Genomic DNA, 26,146 nt, shown 5'->3' with positions numbered 1-26,146 from the left:
GATTTTTTTGATTCAGGACTTTAATTCTTCAGTGGAATACCTAGTAAGCTACACAGCAGACATAAATCTCTACAAGTTAGTGAAATGAAGAGTAGGAAGGATAACTCAGGTCAAGGATTGAGGTAAAAATGAAGGGCTAGCATTGGTGATAAGTGAACCTAAGCAGATTACACAGACATCTCTCAGGATAGGTTGTTACTCTTTTAATGCAAAAATGACCCAATTTGGGCTCATAAATGATCAATTTTCATGGGAGTTCCACACCCACTTTGGTTTCTTTTCCCACCCACATTGGGAGGATGATAACACTTGCTGTTCTTGGTCAAACAGGCTCAGATTCTTAGCTTTTTTCCTTATTAAGTTCTACATTTTAAAATTTACCTCAGCAGTGATGGTAGTCAGTTTTACACTGTAAATAAAACATAACCCCCTTTCCAATTTCATCTTTAGATTCCTCCCCATCAATCATTACAGACCATTATTTTATGCTCCCAAACAGGTGACTAAATATTTATGCTTTCATAATAATACCGAACACTAGACATTCCTCTGGTATAAATAGCTTTCTCTGGTGCCTATGTTATTAAGTCTACAAGAAAAGATTTATATGTGTGTCGGCTGTATAGCTGTTATAGGGAATGGAGTTTAGCTACTATAGGTAGACTCAGTGTTAACAATGATTGCAGGCCAGGTTAAATCAGATTTGCCTTAACAGGTTAAAGCCAAATTATGCCAGGGAGCAAAAGGCAAGAAAATTATCATGCTCTCTATTTCTAGGTATCCTCTCTTAAATTCTATAACACTGTGTAAGGGAGAAAAAGAGCCATAAACATATTTCTGACCACATTTTTCATGATCAGCTACTCATTTCCTTCAATAATTCTGTCTTTCATAGAGGAAGGATTCTAAGCAAGTAAAATACTAGAAGCAAGAGAATTTCATTAAAGTGTGCAATTTTTCTTTATATAAGAAAGATGTTTCAAAAAGCAAAAAGAAAATGATCTACTGGTAGCTTAAAAATGAATTTTTAAGAAGAAACCCATAGATCTTTTCCTAAACAGAGCAATATGCACTCTTATAATATTTTTAATTTGGTCACAATACCCGCACATTTTTCCATTCCTGTAGATTTTAATATTTATTCCCAGAGCAGACATGCAGAAATACATACACGGGAAACCTGAGTCAAAGAATGTTCGGTCCACGGGAATGATGCCCATGCTCAGCTGTCAGCACCTTGGGAACCCTGCTTGTAGGTCAGAGCATCCCCAGAAGCTAGATCTCTGCCAAGCTTCATACCCTGTGGGAAACGAGGGTACTTACGCAGCTCGCCCACTTTCAGGATTTCACACAGCATCTTGGTCAGCTCTATACTACTGCGGCCAAAGGGACATTCATGCTTATCTTCTCGGCTACTGTTCTCAAGCACAATCTGCAAGCAGGAAAGGAAAGAGGTCAGAAAGGGAAGTCAGTTTACAGAAAACATCAAAAGTGTTGGCTGTATTGTAACAGAGAAACAGATCCACTCCAGACCACCAAACTAGATCTCTTGGGAGCAGAACAAAATTGTACTCTAAGTATAGCCTCTGTATATAGGGCTGAAAACTCTCTTGTTTTCCAAATCTCCTAAAACCACTTCAAACTCTGTAAGAGGATATTTTGCTCATCAGTTTCCACTTACACAGAGGTGTCCATGGAGAGTTTTAAAAAATATTACAATAAAGACTTTTTACATAAGTAATAAAACCGCTCTCTTATTCTCCCAGTCACATCTTCCCTTTCCTGGGAATAGCAGCTCTCCTTTAATGACTTCAGCTCCTACAGTTTCTTTCTTTTTTTTTTAAATATTCTTTTCCACTATGGTGTATCATCGGGTATCTAAAAGCTTGAAAGAAAGTTAAAGTTGCTCAGTTGTATCCGACTCTTTGCAACTATATAGTCCATGGAATTCTCCAGGCCAGAATACTGGAGTGGGTAGCCTTTCCCTTCCAGTAGATCTTCCCAACCCAGGAATCAAACCGGAATCTCCTGCATTGTAGGCAGATTCTTTACCAACTGAGCTATAAGGGAAGCCATGTAAAAGCTTCAGTTCAGTTCAGTTCAGTTCAGTCCAGTCGCTCAGTCGTGTCCGACTCTTTGCGACCCTATGAACTGCAGCATGCCAGGCCTCCCTGTCCACCACCAACTCCCAGAGTCGACTCAAACTCATGCCCGTTGAGTCGGTGATGCCATCCAGCCATCTCATCCTCTGTCGTCCCCTTCTCCTCCTGCCCCCAGTCCCTCCCAGCATCAGGGTCTTTTCCAGTGAGTCAACTCTTCGCATGAGGTGGCCAAAGTATTGGAGTTTCAGCTTCAGCATCAGTCCTTCTAATGAATACCTAGGACTGATCTCCTTTAGGATGGACTGGTTGGATCTCCTTGCAGTCCAAGGGACTCTCAAGAGTCTTCTCCAACACTATAGTTCAAAGGCATCAATTTTTTGGTGCTCAGCTTTCCTAACAGTCCAACTCTCACATCCACACATGACCACTGAAAAAAACCATAGCCTTGATGAGACGGACCTTTGTTGGCAAAGTAATGTCTCTGCTTTTTAATATGCTATCTAGGTTTGGTCATAACTTTCCTTCCAAGGAGTAAGTGTCTTTTAATTTCATGGCTGCAATCACCATCTGCAGTGATTTTGGAGCCCAAAAAAATAAAGTCTGACACTGTTTCTACTGTCTCCCCATCTATTTCCCATGAAGTGATGGGACCCTGCTAATCCTAACCTGCCACTCCATCCCTCCCATCCAACCCCCTACCCCTTGGCAACCATGTGATTCTGTTTCAAAATAGGTTCATTTGTTTCATATTTTAGATTCCACATAAAAGTGACATCATATGGTGTTTGTCTTTCTCTTTTTGGCTTACTTAACTTAGTTTGATAATTGCTAACTGCATCCATGTTGCTGCAACTGGTATTATTCCATTTTTTTTAATGGTTCAGCTCTTATATTTAATCACATATTTCCCACAGGAGTTTCCACGTTCTTACAAGAGCTCACCCCTGGCATTAGTTGACCAAGCACACCCAGCGGGCATGTGACAGACAACGGATCAACCAGAGTCCTTCCCTGAGACTTATCACCAAAATGGGAAAAATTGGCCCAACTATGCTGATACTACCCAAGAGGTATGACTGTAGGAACTACCTGAAAGTGAGTCTGCAAGAAAAAAAAAAAGCAAGTCAATATGCAAGGGAAAACAGAGAGGAGAGGCAGGGGTGGCCGTGGCAGCATTTGAGTGATGAGCAAAACTACCTCCCCAAATTTATGGTTTATTTGCTCAACCCTCCCTCTGAAAATTATTTGTGCCATCTAACAAATTCTCTTCTTTCCTTAAGCTGGTTTGAGATATTCCTACCATAACTAAGGGAGCCATTCAGCACAAGTATTAAACAAAAGTAAAACAAAAGAGGAAAAACTCTACTTCAAGAATCGAGGGCTATTAGCCAGTTGTTCTAAAGCACACAGAATAACAATAATAAAAAAAATTAAGGTTGTCAAACTTCAAATTCATATGTTGACAAAAAGAATAATCAGCTTATTCATTTCTGAAGCACCCTATTATTTTCCCAGTGGGGTTGTCTGGAATGTCCTTAAAAGCTATAGGACCCTCAGTAGGCGTCTCCCAGAAGCGTTTACCACAATGCAGTGCACCGACTTATGTGGTTTTCCCCCAAGACTATGACCTCTTCAGTGGAAGAAATGGTGTTTTATTCATTCAATCAACAGTAGTAATTGAGTACCTACTGTCTATCAGAAAGATGCCTAGGACCACAGAGTGGAGAGCAAGACCAGGGCTCTGAGCTATAGGAGCATCCATTCTAATCATGGGAGACAGACAAAACAAAAGAGGCAATTACAGAGAGAATAGCACTGATATATACACACTATCATGTATAAAAGAGTTAGTGGGAAGTTGCTAAATAACACAGGGAGCCCAGCCTGGTGTTCTGTGATGACCTAGGGCAGAGAAGCGTGGGGTGGGAATGGAGGGAGGGAAGGGATACACACACACACACATGACTGATCTGTGTTGATTTACAGCAGAAAGCAACACAACATTGTAAAGCAATTTTCCATCAATTAAAAAATTAATATATTTTTTGAAAAAGAGGTAGTTATAGTTTACAATAAGAGCTACCAAAAAGATTAACTGGTTGAGGTGGTAAAGAGTAACGAGAAAGACCTGGAGAGGAGAGTGCAGATAACCAGGTGACTATTAGAAATCAAGAGGTGAGATAGAGTTTGCCATGTCAAGGTCTAGCCGAAAGAATACTCCAGGCAGAGATCAAGGACAGAGCCACTGGGTTGAGTAGGGTGTGTTTCAGACACATTCTCCTCACATGGCCTGGTCTACAATGCGGAGGCGTCTGGAGCTGTGCAGGGCAGTATTTGGATTCCAGGAGTCTGAGCAGGGGAGAGAGAGCCAGAGGGTGTAGAGGTTGGCTGAAGCCACTGCCCCAGGGCTCCAGCGGGTGTTATTTTCAAATTCTGAGATGCTAACCTGGAGGTTTAGACAGGTGACTAACATAGCCTGATTTGTTTTGAAAGATCTGCAAGTGTAAAGAATGGATAGTAGGACCTAAGAAAGAAAGTGCAGTCCTTGCGGAGGGCCTATAGCATCCCTGGCAGAGACGAAGGTGGCTCAGCTCCGACTGCAAGGGTGCACTCATCACACAGAAAGAGATCAAAAAGGCACGGAGAACACACAAGAAATGAATACAGAAAGGTGTTTAGGAAAGACAGATAACAGGAAGACTATTTGGAAGAAGTGAAGAAAAAAGGAGAAAATTAAAAGGGGAAGAAGGAAAAGTAAATGAAAGTGCTGTTTTATTTACACAGACTGGGTTCCAAATAGCAAAGTAACACGTGGCAGCACAGTATACAGAGAATGGTTTAAAAACAAAGGAGTAGGGACTTCCCTGACAGTCCTGTGGCTAAGATCATGCCGTCCAACGTAGGGGGATCAGGTTTGACCCCTAGTCGGGGAGTTAAGATCCCACACGCCTCACCAGCAAAAAACAAAACAAAACAAAAAAAAAACATAAAACAAAAGCAATATTGTAACCAATTCAGTAAAGACTAAAAATAGTTCACTTCAAAAATAAATTAAAAAACCCAAAGGAGCAGAATTTCAAAACAAATGTGCTTCCATTGTTTTCCTCACAAACACTATAACAATACACACATAAATATACACACATAATCATAGGCATTGAGAGTACCACACAAACAAATCAACCATTTCCATTTGAGGATGTTCCTTCCAGCAAGCATCACATGCATACCTAACCCTAATCACAACAGAAACAGTTCCACTTGCTGCATCAGGGGCAATTTTCAAAGCCTTCATCATCGTTGCTTTATCATCCTTATGATTGTCCAAGAAGCTGATGAACTATCCCATCCTGTGGGACTTAACTGCAGCACGTGCATGCCTGCTCAGTCACTCAGTCACATCCAACTCTGCAACCCCATGGACTGTAGCCCTCCAGGCGCCTCTGTCCATGGAATATTTGCAGCACATGCTCACATAAATAATTATGCATTGACCCTCAGCATGAATCTAGCCTCTGCTGTCCTTAAGATTCATCATAAAAATTCTTTCTTACAATCTCCTTAGCCAACACACATTCTGCGTTAGTTGCTTTTTTCTCTCAGAAAGCTCATCATAAACTCCAACTAAATCCCTTTTCCTTTCCAAGCAGAAAGGACCATCACTGGAGTCCTTGAACGGCTCTGCTCCTGTCCATGGTCTTTTCTGGAAATCTGCCTGAATGTGAACAGTCTAAATCAACTGAACCTGCATCACCTTCTTCCTTTTAGGTGAATCTTTCCTGGTTCTAACCAGATATTCCAGTTCAGAAAAGCAGAAGGGAAGAACAACTATATTCCCATCCATCAGTGAATTTTCATTTCTCTTTGAAAATATTTGTGTCTGAGACAGCCCCATCAAGGAGCAAATCTGAATATCTGGATGATGGGGAAATGAAGGGAGGAAACACAGCACAAGACAGAACAGAAAGAAAAGACAGGAGGCAGGTAGTTTTCAGCCAGCCTGTAGCTCCCACCGAGGACATTCCTTGGCATTTCACATTAACATTCTATCAACATTTCATGAGCACATCAATATTTAATGAGGATGTGATCTGAATACACTGCACGTGGAATTACTGCAGCCAATAAATGTTCTGAAAACATTTCCAAGGCACTGTTTATTAGCAGGCACTAAATTAAGGAGTAATTTAAGTAACCAATATGTAAATCAGCTTGGAAAAGCCCTGCTCTTCACTTTTTAATGTACCATCTATCTTATCATATTTACCCACCTGAAGAAAAATAAACTCTCCTTCTTTACTGGTTTTTTTAGACAAGACTGACACAAATCATTCAAGTTAGTTACCTGCATAGGCTTTAAGGTCAACATTGTCACAAAAATATTCAGAAAAGAAAATGTTACTAATAAGATATTACTATAGTGAGAGATCACTCTTAGACTAGACAGTAGTTTTTTAACTTAATATACTAATATATCTGTTTTCAATTTCAACATTCTGGTATTATCCATGTTTACCTGACAGACTTGGGCTTCTATCTGGAAATATCAAAGCATATTTTTCATCTTTATTTTTTTCCCTCACTCTTTGGTTTTAAGAGCAAACAAACTGTAACAGAAACCTTGATAGATGGAATACATATTTAAAGCTGCTATTATCACTTAACCTTAGAATGTTTCATACAGCAAAAGAAGCTGCAACTGTCTGTATATTTTATAAAACACTGTATATTTATGCAATATTAAGTATAAAACATTTGATCAAATACTTCAAGTTTACAGAGTGTATTTACATATTTTCTATTCACTGACCCCAACAAGTCTATAAGACCAATGAAGCAGGTACTATTATTATTCTCTTAGGAAAGCTGAAACAACAGAAGAGGTGATCTGCTTAGATCATACCTAGGTCACTCCTAGAATTCAATTTTTAAGGTCTTCAATTTCCAAATCTCTTTCTGCCCCATTATAGCTTACAAATTGCCTTCACATACACTTTGCCATGAAACTCAATGGATTTCCTGTCTCAAGAGGCTAAGGGAACTTTGATCAATTTCCTCTATCTCACTGAAGTAGGTCTATAAATCCCAGCCCCTCCTAGACAAAGGTATAAGGTTCTCTCTTGGCTCATTTATCCCCTGAGGGTCAGTAACAATTACTCGGGTGAATGACTTTGTGCAGAGTGCCCCTACAGGCTTTGTTTTCATGCATTTTGAGTTCTTCTTCTGCATTAGTGCAGATGACAAACCTCTCTGGCTTGGGAGTGACTATTAAGAGCTTAGAACAAGGCCAGCCACACTCTATTAACTGCTTCTCTGGCTCCTGGGACCACCCTTACCGCTTAGCCTCAGCATCACATTGCTGACATCTACATTGTCCCTGGCACGCTTTCCTCCACCTTTTCCTGAGTGAGCCTCATCTGGGGTGAGTCCAGTTCATTCTGCTTTCCCTGCAGCCAGCCCTGGAGCAAGCCTCAGGGACTTCCTCCATCTCCTCTCAACTGTGGAGACTTCTTGTTCAGGCCGCTTTGACTCTCAGTGTCACAGGAAGCCTCAAGGTCTCCTCACAGGCCACCAAGGACAGTGTGTGAACCTACTTACACCAGAAATACAAGATAGAAGGTACTAGGTGCTTGTATTCAAGCAGGCATCTTCCACAGGGTTATACAAGTTATACACGAGGTTATACAAGCTACACATGAGGTTATACAAGTACAGAGGATGAGCAAGGACCCCGAAGAACAAGTCACAGTCTGATAGTTTTGGCAAAAAAGTCCCAAGACTAAACAGTTACAGTCACCATAGGAACCTGTCCTCGGAGTCTTGTCAACCCCACAAGCTCTACAAAAGCTTGTCTCTTCACCCACCAGAGAAAATGCCAATCTTCTCCCATGTTAAACCAATAAATAAAAAATAAAGACCTTTACAGTATCAACAAGTCCCCTCCCCACCCCCAACACAGCGGTACTTCTACATTAGTAACAGAATCATGGAACACCCCAGAAGGAAGTGTTAGCCCTTAGATCTCATCATCGACACCCAGATATTTTCTGAATCAACGTGTAAGGCCACCCTGGGGGGTCTTACATTCTCAGAGATTTGGGAGACAAGAGCGAACCACCTCCTACGTTTCCCTTGGTACCAAAGATAATGGTGATTGGTACCAGAAAGCCAGAGGGAAAGCTTTAGAAAGAGCAGTGAGCTACCTCAAACGGGCTGCACAAGACCTTAATCATGATCATGAATTTTGAGCAAGTCCTTAAAAATTAAACAGACATGCCAAATCCTTAATATGATTTTAAGTGTATGGAGAACAAAGTAATATTACAACCATAGAAAGTATGCCAAGCAGGAAAATAAACCAGAGCAAATCAGAATCCCAGGTGTTCAGTCTACTCAATCCACCACCACTTCTTCACAGATGAGCATAGTGAACCCCAAAATAAATAGCTTTAAAGGCACAGACAAGATGGGAGAAAAAAGAGAAACATAACCTAATATTTATCAAGAACTTTTATTTCCCAGACTTTGTTTTAAATGATTTCACTGATTATCTCATTTAAGGTACATGTACTACCATGAGACAGGAATACTGCACTGTCCCACTTTACAGATGGAGAAATTAAAGCAAAAAGATGTGGTATAATTTGCCCAAGGTTCATGGAACACAGAAATAAGCAAACCCAGCTCAGGGACTTAAGGTGTCTAACACTAAAGCACACATTCCTGGTTATTGATTCCTACTGAAACACGATACCAACTCTTAACTGAAAAAGGAGAGGGTGAGATAATTATAATAAAGCTTTGATCAGGAAAGTCCTTAACAAGGTAACAAATGACTAGAAAATGTGGCTCTAGACAGATATGGTTTCCCTGTATCTACTTCTAACAGATTTGGTGACTTGATAATGACTTTCTTAATCTCAATTTTCTCCCACAAAAACAGAAATAGGAATACCCACCCACAAAGGGCTGTAAAGATTAAATGAAAACAGAAAACAGAGGTAAAGATGTCAGTGCCTGAGATATCTCAAATACTCAATGAGGGAGATGAGTGATCTACTATTACTATAGTAGTAATTACATGAGCTCTTGTCTTACTGAAATATTCTTGTAACTCTAGGGTAAAGATATTGAAAAAAAAATCAAATAACAGAAAACCAGTCATAACTGGTATTGAAATTATTAAATCTTGCTCTTTGGGAAAGTAAGGACTTGGGTGGAATAAATATTCCTGACTTAGATAGGTTTCCTGAAGTTCTTTCAGCATCTTTCTACAACAGTAGTTCTCAAACTTGAGTGGGCATCAGAATTATTTGGGGGCTTATTAAACACAGACAGCTGGGTTGCTCCCCCAGAGTTTGACTTAGCAGGTATGGGATGAAATGTAAGAAAGTATAAAAGCAAGTGAGCCGAACTCTAAATTCTTTGGAGGCACTGGGGGGATTGAGGGAGGAAGGGTTAGCAAAGCATTTGAGAGTTCATTTAAAAATTATTTTTAGCAGCATAGTCTTTAAGAAACAGAAAAAACCTTCTTCCCTGAACCCTGGTTGGCCCTTTAGAGAGAGATCACTGTCCATGGTATGCCCAAGGCTGAAAAGCCAGACCTCTAGGCCTTCTGAAGGGCCGACAATACCAAGCAATTCAAATGGAGCATCCAGATAAGAGTGGGCGTAACAGATCACCAAGGAAAAGACCATCCAGAGAAAAGTTTGCAAACACTTGAGGAGCGGTTTCCAAGAGCAAAAGAGCAATGCATCTCAGGAAAAGGAGAAAAAGTATGTACAAAGGGTCAGACTGGTGAAAAACCAAAGTGGAGAACACACACAGAGAACTGAGATAAATAACAATCTGGACAAATGAGAAGAATGGCATAAAACCCAGCTAATGAGGTGAAATTCTTCCAGAATAAAATTAGGCGATTGCACATACAGAGGCATAATAAAGGCCATAAATATAAAATGGCAAGGAATTGACTGGGTAATGGTGTAGTAATTAAAGCCTGGAGGTTCATAATAGACCTCGAATGGAACATTAATCAACCAAAAAGAAATGCTGCCTGCACTTTGATATAGTGCAACAAAAATAGGATGTGTGAAACACAGAGAGCAATCACATCCCCACGCCGCTGAAAAGTCCTCCCTTTAAACATGAAGTCAGGGAGCACCAAGACGGGAAAGGAGTAAATAACAGCAGAGACGACTTGTGTTTGCCCCTGTGCCTGCACAATGACGCCACTGGCACTCGGGGGAGTCGAGGCAACAGCTCTGCTGACTGTTCCAGGGGCCAGAGGATGGCAGGAGAAATTCCCTAGCTGATGCCTGCATGGAAGAAACCAGGCTGGAAGAGCTCCCCTCCCCGGGTTGGAAGACCACCTCTCCTAGGCCAGTACATGTGTTCTTGGGCCCAAGGATGGTAGAGGTATGAGGGCACGTGTAGTGACCCAGAGGCGCTTGGAGAAGCAACATCTGGCTTATTTAAAGCAGTGGTTCTCTAACTGAAGCAAGCATTAGAATCATCTGGAAGCTTATTAAAAACTCAGATTGCTGGGCCCCACCCTCAGAGTTATGATTCAGCTCTTCTGGGGCAAACCCAAGAATCTACATTTTCTAACAAGTTCCCAGGCAATGTGGATGCTGCTAATTTGGGACCACATTTTATGAACCACTGTTTTTAAAGTTATACCACGTCTCTCCTTCCAGTTTCCATCATTAGCAAACCTCCTGTTTTTAAGGACGTGAAAACCAATGAGAGTAGAAAGAAGAAATTTAAAAATCTGAGTTTGGGGGGCTTTTTTTTCCTGTGACTAATAAAAAATAATAAGAGTTAAATAAAACCCATAGAAAGAGAATGCAGTTGGTAGTGGCCAGAGGCTGGGGGGAAGGAGAATGTGGAACAACTACTTAATGGGTATATGGTTTCCCTTCAGGGTGAGGATAATTTATGTCTTAAAACCAGACAGAGGTGATTTACCAAATAACACTTAAAAGTTCACTCTGAAATTGTTAATTTTATGTTATGTGAATTTTGCCTCAGTGGGGGGTGGGGTGGGGAAGAGTGAATATATATGGACTGATTACCATGTGCAAACTGTTAAGCGTTTTAACTTCTTTAGTCTTCATAAGCCGTCAAAGCAGGACATGTTACACATAAGGAAACCACACCTCAGGCATTGAGTAACAGTTAAAATGTGATATGCCAGCAAGGTATGATTTCTATACTGCAGTTTGAACGGTTTCTTGGGTGACATGAAATGTGTCTGTCTCCAAACTGGGGCTTAGGACTGACCAGATACGGGCACTAGAGGAGATAGTTCCAAAACAGCTCAGGATGACAGTCCTATAGGACACGCAAGGACAGCCACACCCAAGGCAGTGAAACATGAAGGCCTTACAAAGTCCCTCGGTATACACTGGTGGATAAGGGCTCCGCTGCACATGGCGTAAATGCAAATCACATAGCTTTCCTTGCATTTATTTGTGAAAGCTTACATTTTTAATTATATTGCAGATAAACAAAGGACAACTGTAGGTCGGCTCAAACTCACTCACTGCTCACTGAAGATCTTGTTAAAGTACAGATTCTGATAAAGCAGTCTGGGGTAAGCCTGAGGTCCTACATTGCTAACCAGTTCCCAGAAGACGCTGATGAGGCTGGTCCAAAGATCACATTTTGAAAAGCAAAGTACTTCCCCAAATGTATCATCTGAATTCTAGCCCCACTCTCCTTCACACCTTTGATTGACTGATTCATCCAACAAGCATTTCTTTAAGCATTGATTATTGCTAAGTAACTTGCTAGATGCCAAAAACACACATGAATAAAATACTTTCTTTAGGGACTTGTAATCTATTTGGAAGACACAAAGGGATGGCAGGTCAGATATTCACTTGTAGGGCAGATATTCACTGCTATGTACCTCTTTTGTGTCCTTCCATATTGTTTGCATTTTTTACACAGAAATAGGACTTTCTGGGATGAAGGTGCATATGAGATGCAGTGGGCAGGCAGGCTTAGCTTCATCAAGAGGGTGAAACTTGAAGGAGAAGACACTGATTCCAGACTCTATTCTGAGGCATCTCTTTAACATTCCAAACCAGAGGTGAGCTATGGAATGTAATAAAGATTAATTACAACTGGGAAATGGATGCCGGATGAAGGCAGAGAAGCCCCTCTGTATCTTGGGCAATATTAGCAATAAATCACACAATCACAAGGCAGAATTTTGACTCACTCAGCGTTGCATTACTGAATACAAATGCCTCCTGTCTCCTTCAATGGAATACAAAGACACCAAGATGCTTGGCATTGTCTGACAGTCACTTTTAGATGAAAAATTAGGCTTGACATTTCTCAAGCCTGATTTCTTACTGAGAAATTGTCACCACTGTCTTAACAGTTATTGCAGTCTTAGAGCTATGTTACACTCCACATATATTTGTCTGAAATGTATTTGGATATAACTTGCTTTACTAAACAAACACATTTCAGGAGAGCTAGTGATGAAATAGATCACACCTGTTTTCTCACTTGGCTTACAGATTTATAAATTCACTCTGCTTTGGAAGTATGGACATGAGGGGATGGAACAGTGAGGAAGAGAGAACTATTTTCTATCATCATCTTCTGGACAATAATAAATCGGCCTTTGCAGAAGCATTTTCAAACAGAAAAGAGTGTCAATTTTCCAATTATATACATATTAAGGTAGCTACAATGGGAAAATTATTTATTGAAATCTAATTAAATTAGGTCATACATTGTTTTACTTCAAGTTAAAGGCATGTGAAAAGAGAATCTATCTTCTATTAAATCTAGCTTTTTAGATGGAATTCATCTCATTACATCTGATTCTACATAAGCATCCCAAATTTTGGCTACTTCTGCCAAATGAGAGATCTCTGCTATGAGACAGCCCTTCTGTAGAAGTAGGTCCAGATGTGGGTTCCCAGCAGTCCAAAACTGCTTCCCCTGACACCTCCCCACTGCCCCCTCTCCTCCTGCGCCTGTCTAAATTGTCCTTCTCCTTTGGACCCAAGCCAGTGCTACTTTCTCCATAAAATCTTATGCAATTCCTTTGTCTAAAGCCTCATCCCTTTATCTGTGAGAAATTTACCTTATTTCTCACCGCACATCTCACTTTCTGCTCCAGATGTGGCTCAGTGGGTAAAGAATCCACCTGCAATGCGTGAGACTTGGATTCGATTCCTGGGTTGGGAAGATCCCCTGGAGGAGGGCATGGCAACCCACTCCAGTATTCTGGCCTGGAGAATCCCATGGGCAGAGGAGCCTGGCGGGCTACAGTCCATGGGGTTGCTAAGAGTCAGACACGACTGAGCAACTCTCACTTTCACTTTTCATATATGCCTTATTTCCCCTAATGGGGCTGAGCCTTTAAGGACAGAAACCGCATGTCAGTCACCTGTGGCTCCCCCACACTGCAGCAGAATCGTACATACGCCAGTGCTCATTAAAGAACAATTATCAAACAAGTGAATGAATAGTACAGGGTACAACTCCAGCCAGGCCCACTGAGGGTCCATCACCATCTTTTATGGTGACCACTAGTTTATGAGAATTAAACATGGGAGTTTCCATAATCTATTATTTCTGTACATTCACATGCATCCTAAGTTCTAATCATCTTCTTATCCCGTCACCCACATTCCCCATCCTATTTCAGAAGCAACGACTTCGGTATGCTCCCAGCAACCTCGGACCTCACGCTTTTCTTCATCATGGGGGTACTCAGGACCCAGAAGTTACTTGCCATCCAGCCATGCAACTAGGAATCCAAGCTGAGGAGGAAACTTCATTTAGAAACTCTTAGTCTACTGCTTGTGCATGGACAACATGGCCAGATGAAGGACAAACTCAGAAGGGAATTCTCTCTGGGGGTCTGCTCAGGGAAACTGTGTACTCACCTTCTTTGTGCATTGTGAAAACAAACATTTACAGAGCGTTGAAATGTGTGAAAAATGTCCTTAGTCAGATGTTTATGGAAAACACTTGGCAACTATTTGCTATAAACGCTTCCTGTAAATGCTGAGAATGAAAACCAGTAGGAAAAAAATGTCTGTGATGTGTCTGGGAACCAGCTTCCATAGCAAAGGAATATGCCCTCCACATACCCACCATGCTCCACTCCTCACCCTGCTGTTACCTGAAGGAGGGCCCAGAATCCCCCCTTTTGGGTTTAGGTGATTGGGGCAGGGGAGAGGCAATATGCCAAGGCCTTCAAGTCCAGAACCCAAGTGGAAGTCAAGAAAGAGAAGCCTACTCCTGTTTCCTAGGTAGTGATGCTCCCATAGGTTACTTCTCTTTTGTGCACATTGGGCAGCAGCTCTGATTCTAAGTCCCCTGTTCCTGGAAACAGTCCTTCATACAAACCCCAATTTGCTTGCCTGATGATGAGCCTGTCCCTAAGTTAATTTTATGATTTACTGTTGTTTAGTTGCTAAGTTGTGTCTGACTCTTTGCGACCCCATGGACTGTAGCCCGCCAGGCTCGATAGGATTTCCCAGGCAAGAATACTGGAGTATGCTGCCATTTCCTTCTCCAGGAGATCTTCCCAACCCAGGGGTCAAATCTGTGTCTCCTGCACTGACAGACGGATTCTTTACTACTGAGCTGCGAGGGAAACTGATTTTTCTATGATGCTTTCAGGTAAAACATAAAAAATGGGGGAAAAAAAAGACTCCAAGTATTCCTTTATAGCAAGACTAATAGGGAAATTTCTCCTAATTACTCTACAATTGACAAAGATCTCTGAAGATATGGGTGGAGAGGGGAAGACAGTATTGCAGGCCAAAGCAATGAATGCTTGTGACTTTCCCAGGAAGCAACCTTGACCAGCCCCAAACTGCCCTTTGGAATGAACCAAGCTCCTCTTGTGCCACCTGAGGTACATGTGGGAACCAAAGAGAAGGTGACTGCTCTTGTTTCCAATCAGATTACATGACAGTGTTAAGTGTGTAAGTATTAGGGAGATAAATGACCTCCAAGTTGTTATAGCCCCCAAAAGACTATTTTTTCCTTCATTTCAAAATCCTTTCTTTAAAAAAAAAAAGACACAAATCCTAATGCACTTAAAGCTGCCAAGGCAAAGAAATGCAGCTGCCTGGCTGTATTTGCATTTACATGGGTGCCAAGTTCCGTTCCTTCACTCATACCCTTGTGTGCAGACACCTCCTGCTACCCAAAGGTCCTCTCAACTGCATATTATTTGAAGCTAATGATAAAAATCTTGCACAACAATTGTTTTGCTTACTTATAAAATTATTTCCTGTAGGGTTTTCCCGGTGGCTCAGATGGTAAAGAATCTTCCTGCAATGCAGGAGGCATGGGTTTGATCCCTGGGTGGGGAACATTCCCTGGAGAAGAGAAGAGCAGTCACCTTCAATATTCTTGCCTGGGAAATCCCATGGACAGAGGAACCTGGCAAGCTATGGTACATGGAGTCGCAATGAGTTGGACATGACTGAGTGATTAACACTTTCACTAACGTTTCACTTCAAGTCCATTACTAGAAAAGGAATTAAGTCAAAAGAGCTCAATAGTTTGCTTAAAATATATTTTAAACATATTTTATTGATATATTTATAAACCACCATCAAAGAAGCTTGTATCTCTTTATACTCCCCAAAGCAATAGGAGAGAATTACCATTAAAATCATTTCACCACCAAAATCCAGAATACTGACAAAACCAAATGCTAGTGAGGATGTGAAGCAATAGGGATTCTTATACATTGCTAGTGAAAATGCAAAATGGTACAGCCACTTTGAAAGACCGTTTGGTGATTTTTTTAATAAAACTAAACATACTCATATTATTCTGTCCAGTGACCACATTCTTTGATATTCACCTGAAGGAGCTGAAAACTTATCTTCATATAAAAACCTATCCATAGATGTTTACTGCAGCTTTGTTCTTAATTGACAAAACTTGGAAGCAACTGAGATGTCTTAGAGTAGGTGAAGGGATAAATGAACTGCAGTATATCCAGATGACAGAATACTATTCACTGCTAAAAAGAAATGAGCTATCAAGACACAAAAAGCCATGAAAGAAACTTAAATGCATATTACTAAGTGAGAGGAGCCAATCTGATAAAGTCATGATTTTCATGATTTCAATTACATGACATTCTGGGAAAGATAAAACTATGGAGACAGTAAAAAGATCAATTCTTGCCAGGGGAGGATGAGGGCAGTGAGGGGAAAGAGAGGCAAAACATAATGTTTAAGGCAGTGAAAATACTCTATATAATACCATAGTCATGGATACATGTCCCTATACATTTGTCCAGACCCACAGAAAGTACAACAAGCATGACTGTAATGAAATCTATGGACTTTGAGTGATCATGATGCATCAGTGCAGGTTCATCAACTGGAACAAGTACAACTCTGATATGGATGTTGTCAGTGGGGGAGGCTGTGCATGTGTGGGAGCAGGGTATACATGGGACACCACTGTACCGTCACCTCAATTTTTCTATGAAACTTAAACTGCTCTAAAAAATATAGTCTTAAAGAATAATTCATAGGACCCCTCTGAACCTAGGATGGAAAAGGAAAATCTGTATGTCCTTGACATTTTTCCCAGCAGGAAAAGGAAGTGAGCAGTGAGCACCAACACGTCCCAGTTACCCCACAGCTCCAGGCTGCCTCTCCAGCCACGGCAGCAGCCACTCCTGAGGCCTGTAAAGCTGCACCTTTCATGGGATGGGATGGTGACGAGGGTGGGGTGGGGGTTCCCTTGTAGGCTCTCGAGGGAAGAATTCCCAGGTAAGTATGCTCAATTGTGTCTGACTCTTTGTGATCCCATGGACTATAGCCCACCAGGCTCCTCTGTCCACCAAATCCTCCAGGCAAGAATCCTGGAGTGGGTTGCCATTCCCTTCTCCAGGGGATCTTCCCAACCCAGGAATTGAACCCAGGTCTCCTGCATTGCAGGCAAATTCTTTACCATCTGAGCCACCAGGGAAGCCCAAGTACAAATTACTAAATTCAGTTAATAGAATTCTGCCTTCAGAGAAACTTCATTCCTCCTCCTTCCGCTTCTAAGGCATTCTAGTACAAACAGAGCCTCACATCACTCAGGGCCTCTCTCTTCCTGCCCAGAATCACCTTTTGTCAGTTCGCCAGCTTTGCTGACGATCGGTTCCTAGAGGAAAAAGGTCCCTGCTCAAAAATGTCTTATTTGAGAGAAATGATGATTAAGTAATAAAGCATGTCATTATATAATTCTAAATTGAGTCAGTGCTCTATAGGAAGTAACAAGGAAAGAAAATCAGTAAGAGGAGCCTTCAGGATGAAGTACTAAAGAATGAGAGTTATGTGGGCAAGGAAGTATGGGCAGAGAAAAGTGGGGTTGGAACAGTGGGAACGGCATGTCCAAGAGCCCTGTGGCACAGAAACATCATTATTCAAGAAATGAAAGTGCAGCCAAACTGCCTTCCCTGATTTTGGTAATCACAAGTTTATGGACAGGTATGAGTGACATATATCTGTGTCTTCTAAAAGCCTCCAAGTATAAGGACCCTTGTACTTATTTACAGAACAGCACTCGATAAATCAGAGAGAAAGTAAGCTGTTAAGGCTGTTATATCTGTTACTAATAGTGCTTCAGCTGCTTTATCAAATATAAGAAAAATATTGTCTATGATTTATATTAAATTTTGGAGTCTTAATCTTTTTCCTCAAGACAGAGGAAAAATTGATAAAATTGAGATCAATGTAAAAATAAAGCTACCTGACAATGTCAAACACTCCTGGGTGTACCAGGTATATTCCACAGTTCCTAAGGGGAAAGCTATTTTTACTGAATACAATGGGACATTCAGGAACACTACCATCTAAATTCTATTATAACAATACAAAATGCTTTCTGATTTGGTAGTCAGGCTGCTGATACTGGCTGGACTCTACACATGAATACAATTTAAAAATGAAAGTCAGCAGTGATTCACCCAAGTATAAGCATCAGCATATCTGAGGCAAGGCCATCTTGGGGCATACTTGTATAACTGCTAATTTGGTTTATATTCCAGAATGGACAAAGGACAGAGGGGCAGCTGCAGTTAGCATATTCCAGATAAAAACCCATCTCTGTAGCTTCTTACCTTGGGGTGACTGACGATCTGGCCAGGAGGCAGAACACCAGTACCCACCCGATTCAGACACCCACTTATCAGATTAGCGCTGATGCCTTCTGGTTGTCTGCCCTGTGCTGGCACTGGGGCATGAGAGAGACACAGTACATAGTCCCTGCCCTCAAGGAGCTTACACACTGGTACAGGTAAACAGGAAACACACAGAGAGGTCAATGTAGAGTACGTAAACAGCATTACATTTGGAGTAAAACAAAGGAGGTAAGGTGGATGGGAAAAAAAAGGATGAAATTACTATCTTATATTTGGTGGTGAGAAGAGGCCACCCTGAATCTGGAGGAAGTGAGAGCAAAGCTACATGGCTAACAGGGGAGCAGATTCCCTGGAGAAGATGCAGCAAGTACAGACAACTCTCACAGATATTAAAGATTTGGTTCCAAACCACTGCAATAAAGCAAATATCAAAATAAAGCGAGTCACACAAACTTGTGATTTTCCAGTGCATATGAAACTTATGCTTACACTATACTGTAGTCTATTAAGTGTACAATAGCGTTGTGTCTAAAAAACCAATGTGTATATCTTAATTAAAAAAAAAAATCTGATTGATAACAAATGCTGACCAGCAACTGAGCCTTCAGCGAGTCATAATCTTTTTGCTGTTAGGGTTCTTGCCTAGATATTGATGAGTGCGACCAGGGTGATGTTATTGAAGGCTGGGGTAGCTGAGGCAATTTCTTAAAACAACAATGAAGTCGACCCCATTGATTGACTCCTCCTTTCATGAATAACTCCTCTGTAGCATGCACTGCTATTTGATAGCATTTGCCCACAGTAGGACTGCTTTCAAAATTGGAGTCAGTTCTCTCAAACCACGCCACTGCTTTATTAACTAAGTTTATATGATATTCTAAACCCTTTGTTGTCATTTCAGTAATCTTCACAGCATCTTCACCAGCAAAGGATTCTACCTGAGGAAGCCACTTTCTTTGCTCATCCATAAGAATTTTGTCTCTTAAAGGTTTATTATGAGACTGCAGCAATTCAGCCACAGCTTCAGACTTCACTTCTAATTCTAGTTCTCTTCCTATTTCCACCACATTTGTTGTTACTTCCTGCACTGAACTCTTGAACTCCAGAAAGTCATCCATGAGAGTTGGAATCAGCTTCTTCCAAACTCCTGTCAATGTTGATATTTTGACCTCTTCCCATGAATCACAAACTTTCCTTATGGCCTCCAGAATGGCAAATGCTTTCTGGAAGATTTTCGATTTAGAGTTAACAACAGAGGAGTCACTGTCTATGGCAACTATAGCCTCATGTAACATATTTCTTAAATAATAAGACTTGAAAATGGAAATTACTCCTTAATCCATGGGCTGCAAAATAGATGGTGTGTTAGCAGGCATGAAAACATTACTGTCCACCACAGTTCTTAGGTCAACTGTCAATGACCAGTAATATTTTGAAATGAAATTTTCTTTTCTGGGCAGCAGGTGTCAACACAAGCTTAAACTATTCAGGAAATCATGCTGTAAACAAACAAGCTGCAATACAGGCTTTGCTGTTCCACTGACAGAGTATAGGCAGAGTAGACTTAGTATTACTCATTCTTCAGGGCCCTCGGATTTTCACAATGGTAAATGAGCATTTTTGTCAAGTCACCAGCCGCATTAGCACCTAACAAGAGAATTCTCTGAAACTTAATTTCCCCTCTCTAGCTATGAAAGTCCTAGATGGCATCTTCTTCCAATAGAAGCCTATTTTATCTTCATCAAAAATCTCTTGTTTGGTACAGTCACCTTCATTCACTATCTTAGCTAGATCTTCTGGATAACTTGCTGCAGCTTCTGCATCAGCACTTGCTGCTTACCCTTGCACTTTGATGGAGATGGCTTCTTTCCTTAAACCTCATGAATCAACTTTTGCTAGTTTCAAACTTTTCTTTTGCAGCTTCCTCACCTCTCTCAGCCTCTACAGAACTGAAGAAAGTTAGAGCCTTGCTCTCAATTAGTCTTTGTCTTAAAGGGAATGTTGTGGCTGGTGTGATCTTCTATCCAGACCACTAACACTTTTCCAACACCAGCAATAAGTCTGTCTAGCTTTGTTATGATCCATGTGTTAATGGGAGTAGCACCTTTAATTTCCTTCAAAAAGTTTTCCTCTGCATTCACAACTTGACTAACTGGTTCAAGAGGCATAGCTTTTGGCCCATCTGCCTTCAAATAGTGGTGCTAGAGAAGACTCTTGAGAGTCCCTTGGACTGCAAGGAGATCAAGCCAGTCAATCCTATAGGAAATCAACCCTGAATATTCATTGGAAGGACTGATGCTGAAGCTGAAGTTTCAATACTTTGGCCACCTGAATGTGAAGAGCCTACTCATTTGAAAAGACCCTGATGCTGGGAAAGATTGAAGGCAAAAGGAGAAGAGGGCAGCAGAAGATGAGATGGTTAAATAGTATCACGGATTCAATGAACATGAATCTGAGCAAACTATGGGAGATAGTGAGGGACAGGGAATCCTGGCGTGTTGCAGTTCATGGGGTCACAAAGAGTCAGATAACACAACTGAACAACAACAACAGCTTTCAATATACCTTCCTAACTAAACTTAATTATTTTTAGCTTTTGATTTAAACTTAGAGACATGTAACAGTTCCTTTCTCTTGAACATTTACAGGCCATTGTAGGGTTATTAATTGGCCTAACTTCAATCTGTTGTGTCTCAGGTAGGGACATCCAAGGAAAGGGAGAGAGATGGGCAACAGTCTGTTGGCAGAGCAGTCAGGAAACATACAACATTTATTGCTGAAGTTTGTCATCTTATACAGGCATGATTCATGCAACCCTAAACTATTACAATAGTAACATCTACGATGACTGATCACATATTATATATTATAAAATATGATAATGATGAAAAAGCTTGTAAAGTTTGAAGCATTACAAGAATTATCAAAGAGACACAAAAGGAACAGATGCTGTTAGAAAAATACTGATAGATTTGTTTGACAGAGGGTTGCCTCAAACATTCAATTAGTTAAAAAAATAATGCCACCAATATCTGCAAAGAGCAATAAAATGAGGTATGCCTGTACCAGACCCAGAGATTTGAATGTACCTGGTATGTACAAAGTAGACAAAATGCTATGAACTGAAGAGTATCTCCCCCTACCCCGTGTGTATGTTAAAGGTCTAACCCTCAGTCTTCCAAAATGTGATTATATTGGGATATAAAGCTTTTAAAGCAGCAAGAAAATGAGGCCTTTAGCATGGGGCTCAAATCCACTGCAACTGATGTCCTTATAAGAGGAAGAGAAAGAGACACTAGGGATGTGAGTACCCAGCAGAATGGCCACAGGAGGACACAGCAAGAAGGTACCTATCTGCAAACCAAGGAAAGGCCTCAAGAGGAACCAGTCCACTGGCACCTCGACCTCAGACCTTCAGCCTCCAGAATCGCTAACGGATATGTTTCTAATGTCTTAGCCACTGAGTGTTTTGTTATGGCAGTCCTAGCAAACTAATGACCAAGGGGAACTTCATCAACTTGATAAAGAACATCTATAAAAACCCTACAGCTAACAACATCCTTAATGGTAAAAAAACAACTCTTTGCCCCTAACATCAGGATTAAGGCTGGATATTCCTTCTGACTTTTTCAACATCTTATTGGAAATCCTAGCTAATGCAATAAGATAAGAAAAGGATATGAAAAGTACACAGATTGAGAAAGAAGAAATAAAACTGTTGGTGCACAAATGACATGATTATTTATCTAGAATCTTTCAAAGGACAAAAAAACCCACAAAAGTCCCGGAGCTAATAGTCAGTTATAGCAAGACTGTAGGATATTGACTTCATTAAATCCAATAAAGCACCACATTAATGCACGATGTTAATAACATAAGAAACTGTGTGTGGGAGAGGAACTGAAGGGGTAGTTTATGGGAACTCTGTACTTTCTGCTTAATTTTTCGGTAAACCTAAAACTGATCTGAAAATAATGTCCACTATTTAAAAATAACTTAAAAAGCTAAAGAGGCCTATAACACTTTCCACTTAGATACACAGGAGAGAGGGGATTCCCAGAAACTTTTCCCCTCTTAAAGGGACAGGCAAAAGTGAAGAGCAGCTCTTGGAACTTTACAGCGTGGCACAGCAACGACAGCAGAAAGAGGAGAGGCCACACCACACCCCCAGCACAGCAGCTGGGGTGTTCCAGCTGCTCCACAATGAAGGTAGAAAGTGCATTATTAAAGGGGGTACTTGGTTGGTGACAGCAGAAAGGAGACAGCCTGTCACAGAGCAGGGACTCAATAAAAATGTATTTGTTTAACTAGAATAATGAGGCAAACAATGGACGATGTGGACTGAGAAAGAACGGATGTGGAGAAAGAATAAGAAGATATGACTGTTTAAGAGTTTAGCTGGTACCCTAATGAGCAACAGTGTCATCCACACAAGAGGCTGCCTGCAGTTTCTAACCTTGCAATTCACACTGGGCCTACTTTGCACTGTGTCAACTGCATAGAGTTTATTCTATTTTGGTTACATTTTTTTTTTTATCAAGCAATCCACCCACGTGTTTTAAAATCCCACTGTGTTTTACAGTTTAAAAACAATAACAACAAAAAACCCTTTAGGTATAGCTAAGTGAAAAATTCTACACCTAATACCCAGCTTGGGCTGGTAGCAGAGGTAAAGGAAACAGGCAGCTACCAGGTTTAGATCTGCTTCAGATTCCAGTCACTGAAGTAGGTACCAAAAGAACTTAGGTGGTGAGAACTCAAGACACATGCACTGCTCTATCTAGCAATTGTTCATGGATGTGGAAACTGCCTTCCCTCCTTAAGATGATGGGTTGTCTGAGATAAAACCCAGCTCATGCTGAACAATGATCTCATCCTGAAGCCTGAAGTATTTCATTCAAATCATTGGCTTTGGGAGTCAGAAATTCTGCTTTCCAGTGCAATTAGTAAATCTAATCACATATTCACACTCTCAAGGGGTCCTGATTGTTTGGCAGTAACAGCTTGGTTATTCACAATCAACGAAATTAATGCCACTATTTTTAAAACATGAAAAAACTGTACATAAAAACAAGCCTCCAGGCTGCAGACCTTGGTCAAAGAAAGAGTCAAAATAAAAAGTAAAGAATAAAGTATTTAAATGAATAATTAGACAAAGATTAAAGTCCCAGCAAGGCTTTGCCTTGAGGCCCTTGTTATCCTATGGATGCTGTGCCCCAGATCACCTAGAAGGAAAATATCACTCAAATAAAAAAGGTTCCTTTACATGAAAACTCTGTGTTTAACTGGCAACATATAATTTCATTAAAAAAAAAATTAGGGGCAATTGCTGCTGTAAAGTCGTTTTAGGGACAAGGGGAGGGAGGGATCTGTCAGCACTAGGGGAACAAAAAAAAATGATGTGCCACCAAGCTTTATTCCAATCATTTGCTTCATAGTTAAGTTTAATTACACATTACACACTGTCTTGTAATTATGCCACTTGGGAAACTGCCAATTTTCCCCTTGAAATGTTAAAAGTTCCTTAATTTATTTTAAAGGCTTATCATTGCCTCCATCAGCACCCCGTTAGTGCATGAGGGATACTTGGTTTCTGTGCCACTGTGTGTGCAGGCTGTGGGCAGCGAGAATTCCATTGTGTGGTCTGACACACAGCAGAGAGGGCTGACTGTGGAAAGCCCCCAGACACTGGACTCATGTATTTATAATAATGTCTGATGACTTTTTTCTTTAATATTTACAACCAGAGAATTTGAGAAGCATGCCTAATCTTTTCCTCTACTCTTGGAAGGTTGAAATTAAAGTCCTTTATTCTCAGCAAGAGAACAAATACTGAACACAAGATGAAGCACCTACTCTCCAGGAGCTGACAACAAGGCTGGAAAGACAACATTCAGCACGGAAATATGAAGCCCTCAGGAGACAGGACAGTAACCAAGTATAACTTTATGCACTAAGAAAAGAAAAAGTCAAGTAAGAGATATTGAGCAACCACTGTGTGCTGACAATGCACCCAGAACTTCACAAAGGTCGCCAATATCATGGCAACTAAGTCAGGTCCCTCAGGTAGCAGGCAGAAAACTAGAATTCATAAAGCAGCCAGACAGAAAGTAATAGGGAGTCCTGGAGCTCGCAATTCTTTTGGAGAGAGAGTGCAGGCCCTGCCACAGGCAACTCAAATTCTCTTTTCATTAAAAATACTGTGTCAGGTGAGAAAAATACATCCTTAGAGCTTACTTGATCTGCAGTTGCTACCTCTATATGAATCTATGAACCCCTAAAAGGCACAGGGCATAGACACAGCATATGGTAGCACACTCTTCGATGTTAAACTCAGCTCTAGCACAAGCACTTCCCTAGCTGTGTGCAATCCCGCCTGTGCATCAGTTTCCCATTCACAAAATGGAAATAATGACAGCATCAACCTGAGTGAGTTGATGTTGAATGTGAATATTGAAAGAGATTTCTCTTCCTTTGCCTGTGTGCAATTGCTTCAGCTGTGTCTGGCTCCTTGCGACCCTATAGACTGTAGCCCGCCAGCTCCTCTGTCCATGGGATTCTCCAGGCAAGAATACTGGAGTGGGTTGCCATGCTCTCCTCCAGGGAGTCTTCTCGAACCTGGGATTGAACCGGGGTCTCTTATGTCTGCTGCATTGACAGGCAGGCTCTTTACCACTAGCTCCACCTGGGAAGCCCCTCTCTTTGGTTTGATGCTTTTTAGCATCTGAGAAAATGAACTGTTTTTTATTTTCAGTGTGAATATGTCTCCCTCTGAGAAAGATACAAGCAATAACAGAAACATCTTGTTTGCATACTTTTGGCTGTTACTGTGGCATATTTAAATAGCTTATCAGACTTTTTTAGGGTCTAGGATTAATGAACAGCATGCTTCTGTCTGGCTGTAACTCCAGGAGGTTTTGAACCTTCTAAAATCCTTCTGCATGTCACTTCTCCTGTCACTAGTCTGAAACTAATGACCACATCTGCAATCTGGAAAGCTTTGTAGTGATCCCTTCACGGGGCTTGATTACCACTTTAAATAGCATGATGTGAGTAGCAATCAAATATGTGGTAATATGACAAAATATAGGAAAAAGACAGCCTCGGTTTTCAAAGGATTTACAATCTAATAAAGACACTGTGATATTTATATAAAGTCAGTAAGTAATAAAATGGAAAGAGAAGGTGCCACCTCTCTTCATTTTAGGAACAACCTTCTGATCATGCTAGAGTTTGGAAGATCAGAACTGAATAGAAACACTTGTTTGATGGTCCCATCAACGAGTCTTCTAAGCATTCCTCTGATTCTGTCCCTTTACCCATCATGTCAGGAAGAACAGACCTGCTGTACTCATCACAATCCAAGCTCTGAGAAAGGAGGCTGCAGGCTGCAAGGAGCCTAAGATTTGGAAGCCAAAGCATAAGTTCAAAGTCAGCTGGTCTCCTGACTGTTTGACCTAGTGGAGCTTTTAGTACTTCCCTAAGTCCCAGTTCCTGAATCTATAAAATTGTGATAACACTCCTGTCTCACAAGCTTTTCTTGAAGACTGAGCTAAATATATGGAGCACATCTTGTAAGCTACCCAACCTGTACTAGGTACTCATTTTCTCTGAACAATCAGGGGAAGACAAGTATTACCATAAAGAGTTACTTCCATCCTGAAATGACGTCTTTAGTTTAGCATTTTTCTCAGGTATTTTTTCCAATCCCAGGTCCTCCCCAGACCTGACCATTGTGTGTTTGGAATCCTTAGTTTCTTTCTTATAACCTCCTGCTTTGTGGCTAAATCTTGGCTCCCACAATAGCCAGTATGAGTCTTGAAACAAAAGAAAACCAAGTCATTTGGTCTCAGTAGTTTCCAGTGAATAATTAAATACAGCAAGAATATATGTTCTA

The 26,146-nt window shown here is 40.9% G+C and overlaps 1 protein-coding gene across 2 annotated transcripts in view; it reads right to left on the bottom strand.

The window, feature by feature from the left end:
* The window catches only part of ELMO1 (engulfment and cell motility 1), a 556,385-nt gene that overhangs the window by 252,968 nt on the left and 277,271 nt on the right, over positions 1-26,146 (bottom strand). For both annotated transcript variants that reach the window (XM_065939966.1, XM_065939964.1), the window contains exon 15: positions 1,324-1,432. In XM_065939966.1, the coding sequence (XP_065796038.1) occupies positions 1,324-1,432 (109 nt within the window). The remainder of the gene's footprint in view (positions 1-1,323; positions 1,433-26,146) is intronic.

The sequence above is a fragment of the Muntiacus reevesi genome, chromosome 6 (assembly GCF_963930625.1).
Source record: "Muntiacus reevesi chromosome 6, mMunRee1.1, whole genome shotgun sequence".
Classification (NCBI taxonomy): domain Eukaryota; kingdom Metazoa; phylum Chordata; class Mammalia; order Artiodactyla; family Cervidae; genus Muntiacus; species Muntiacus reevesi.
The sequence above is the reverse complement of the archived record's forward strand: the minus strand, read 5'-3'. Positions and strand labels throughout refer to the sequence as shown.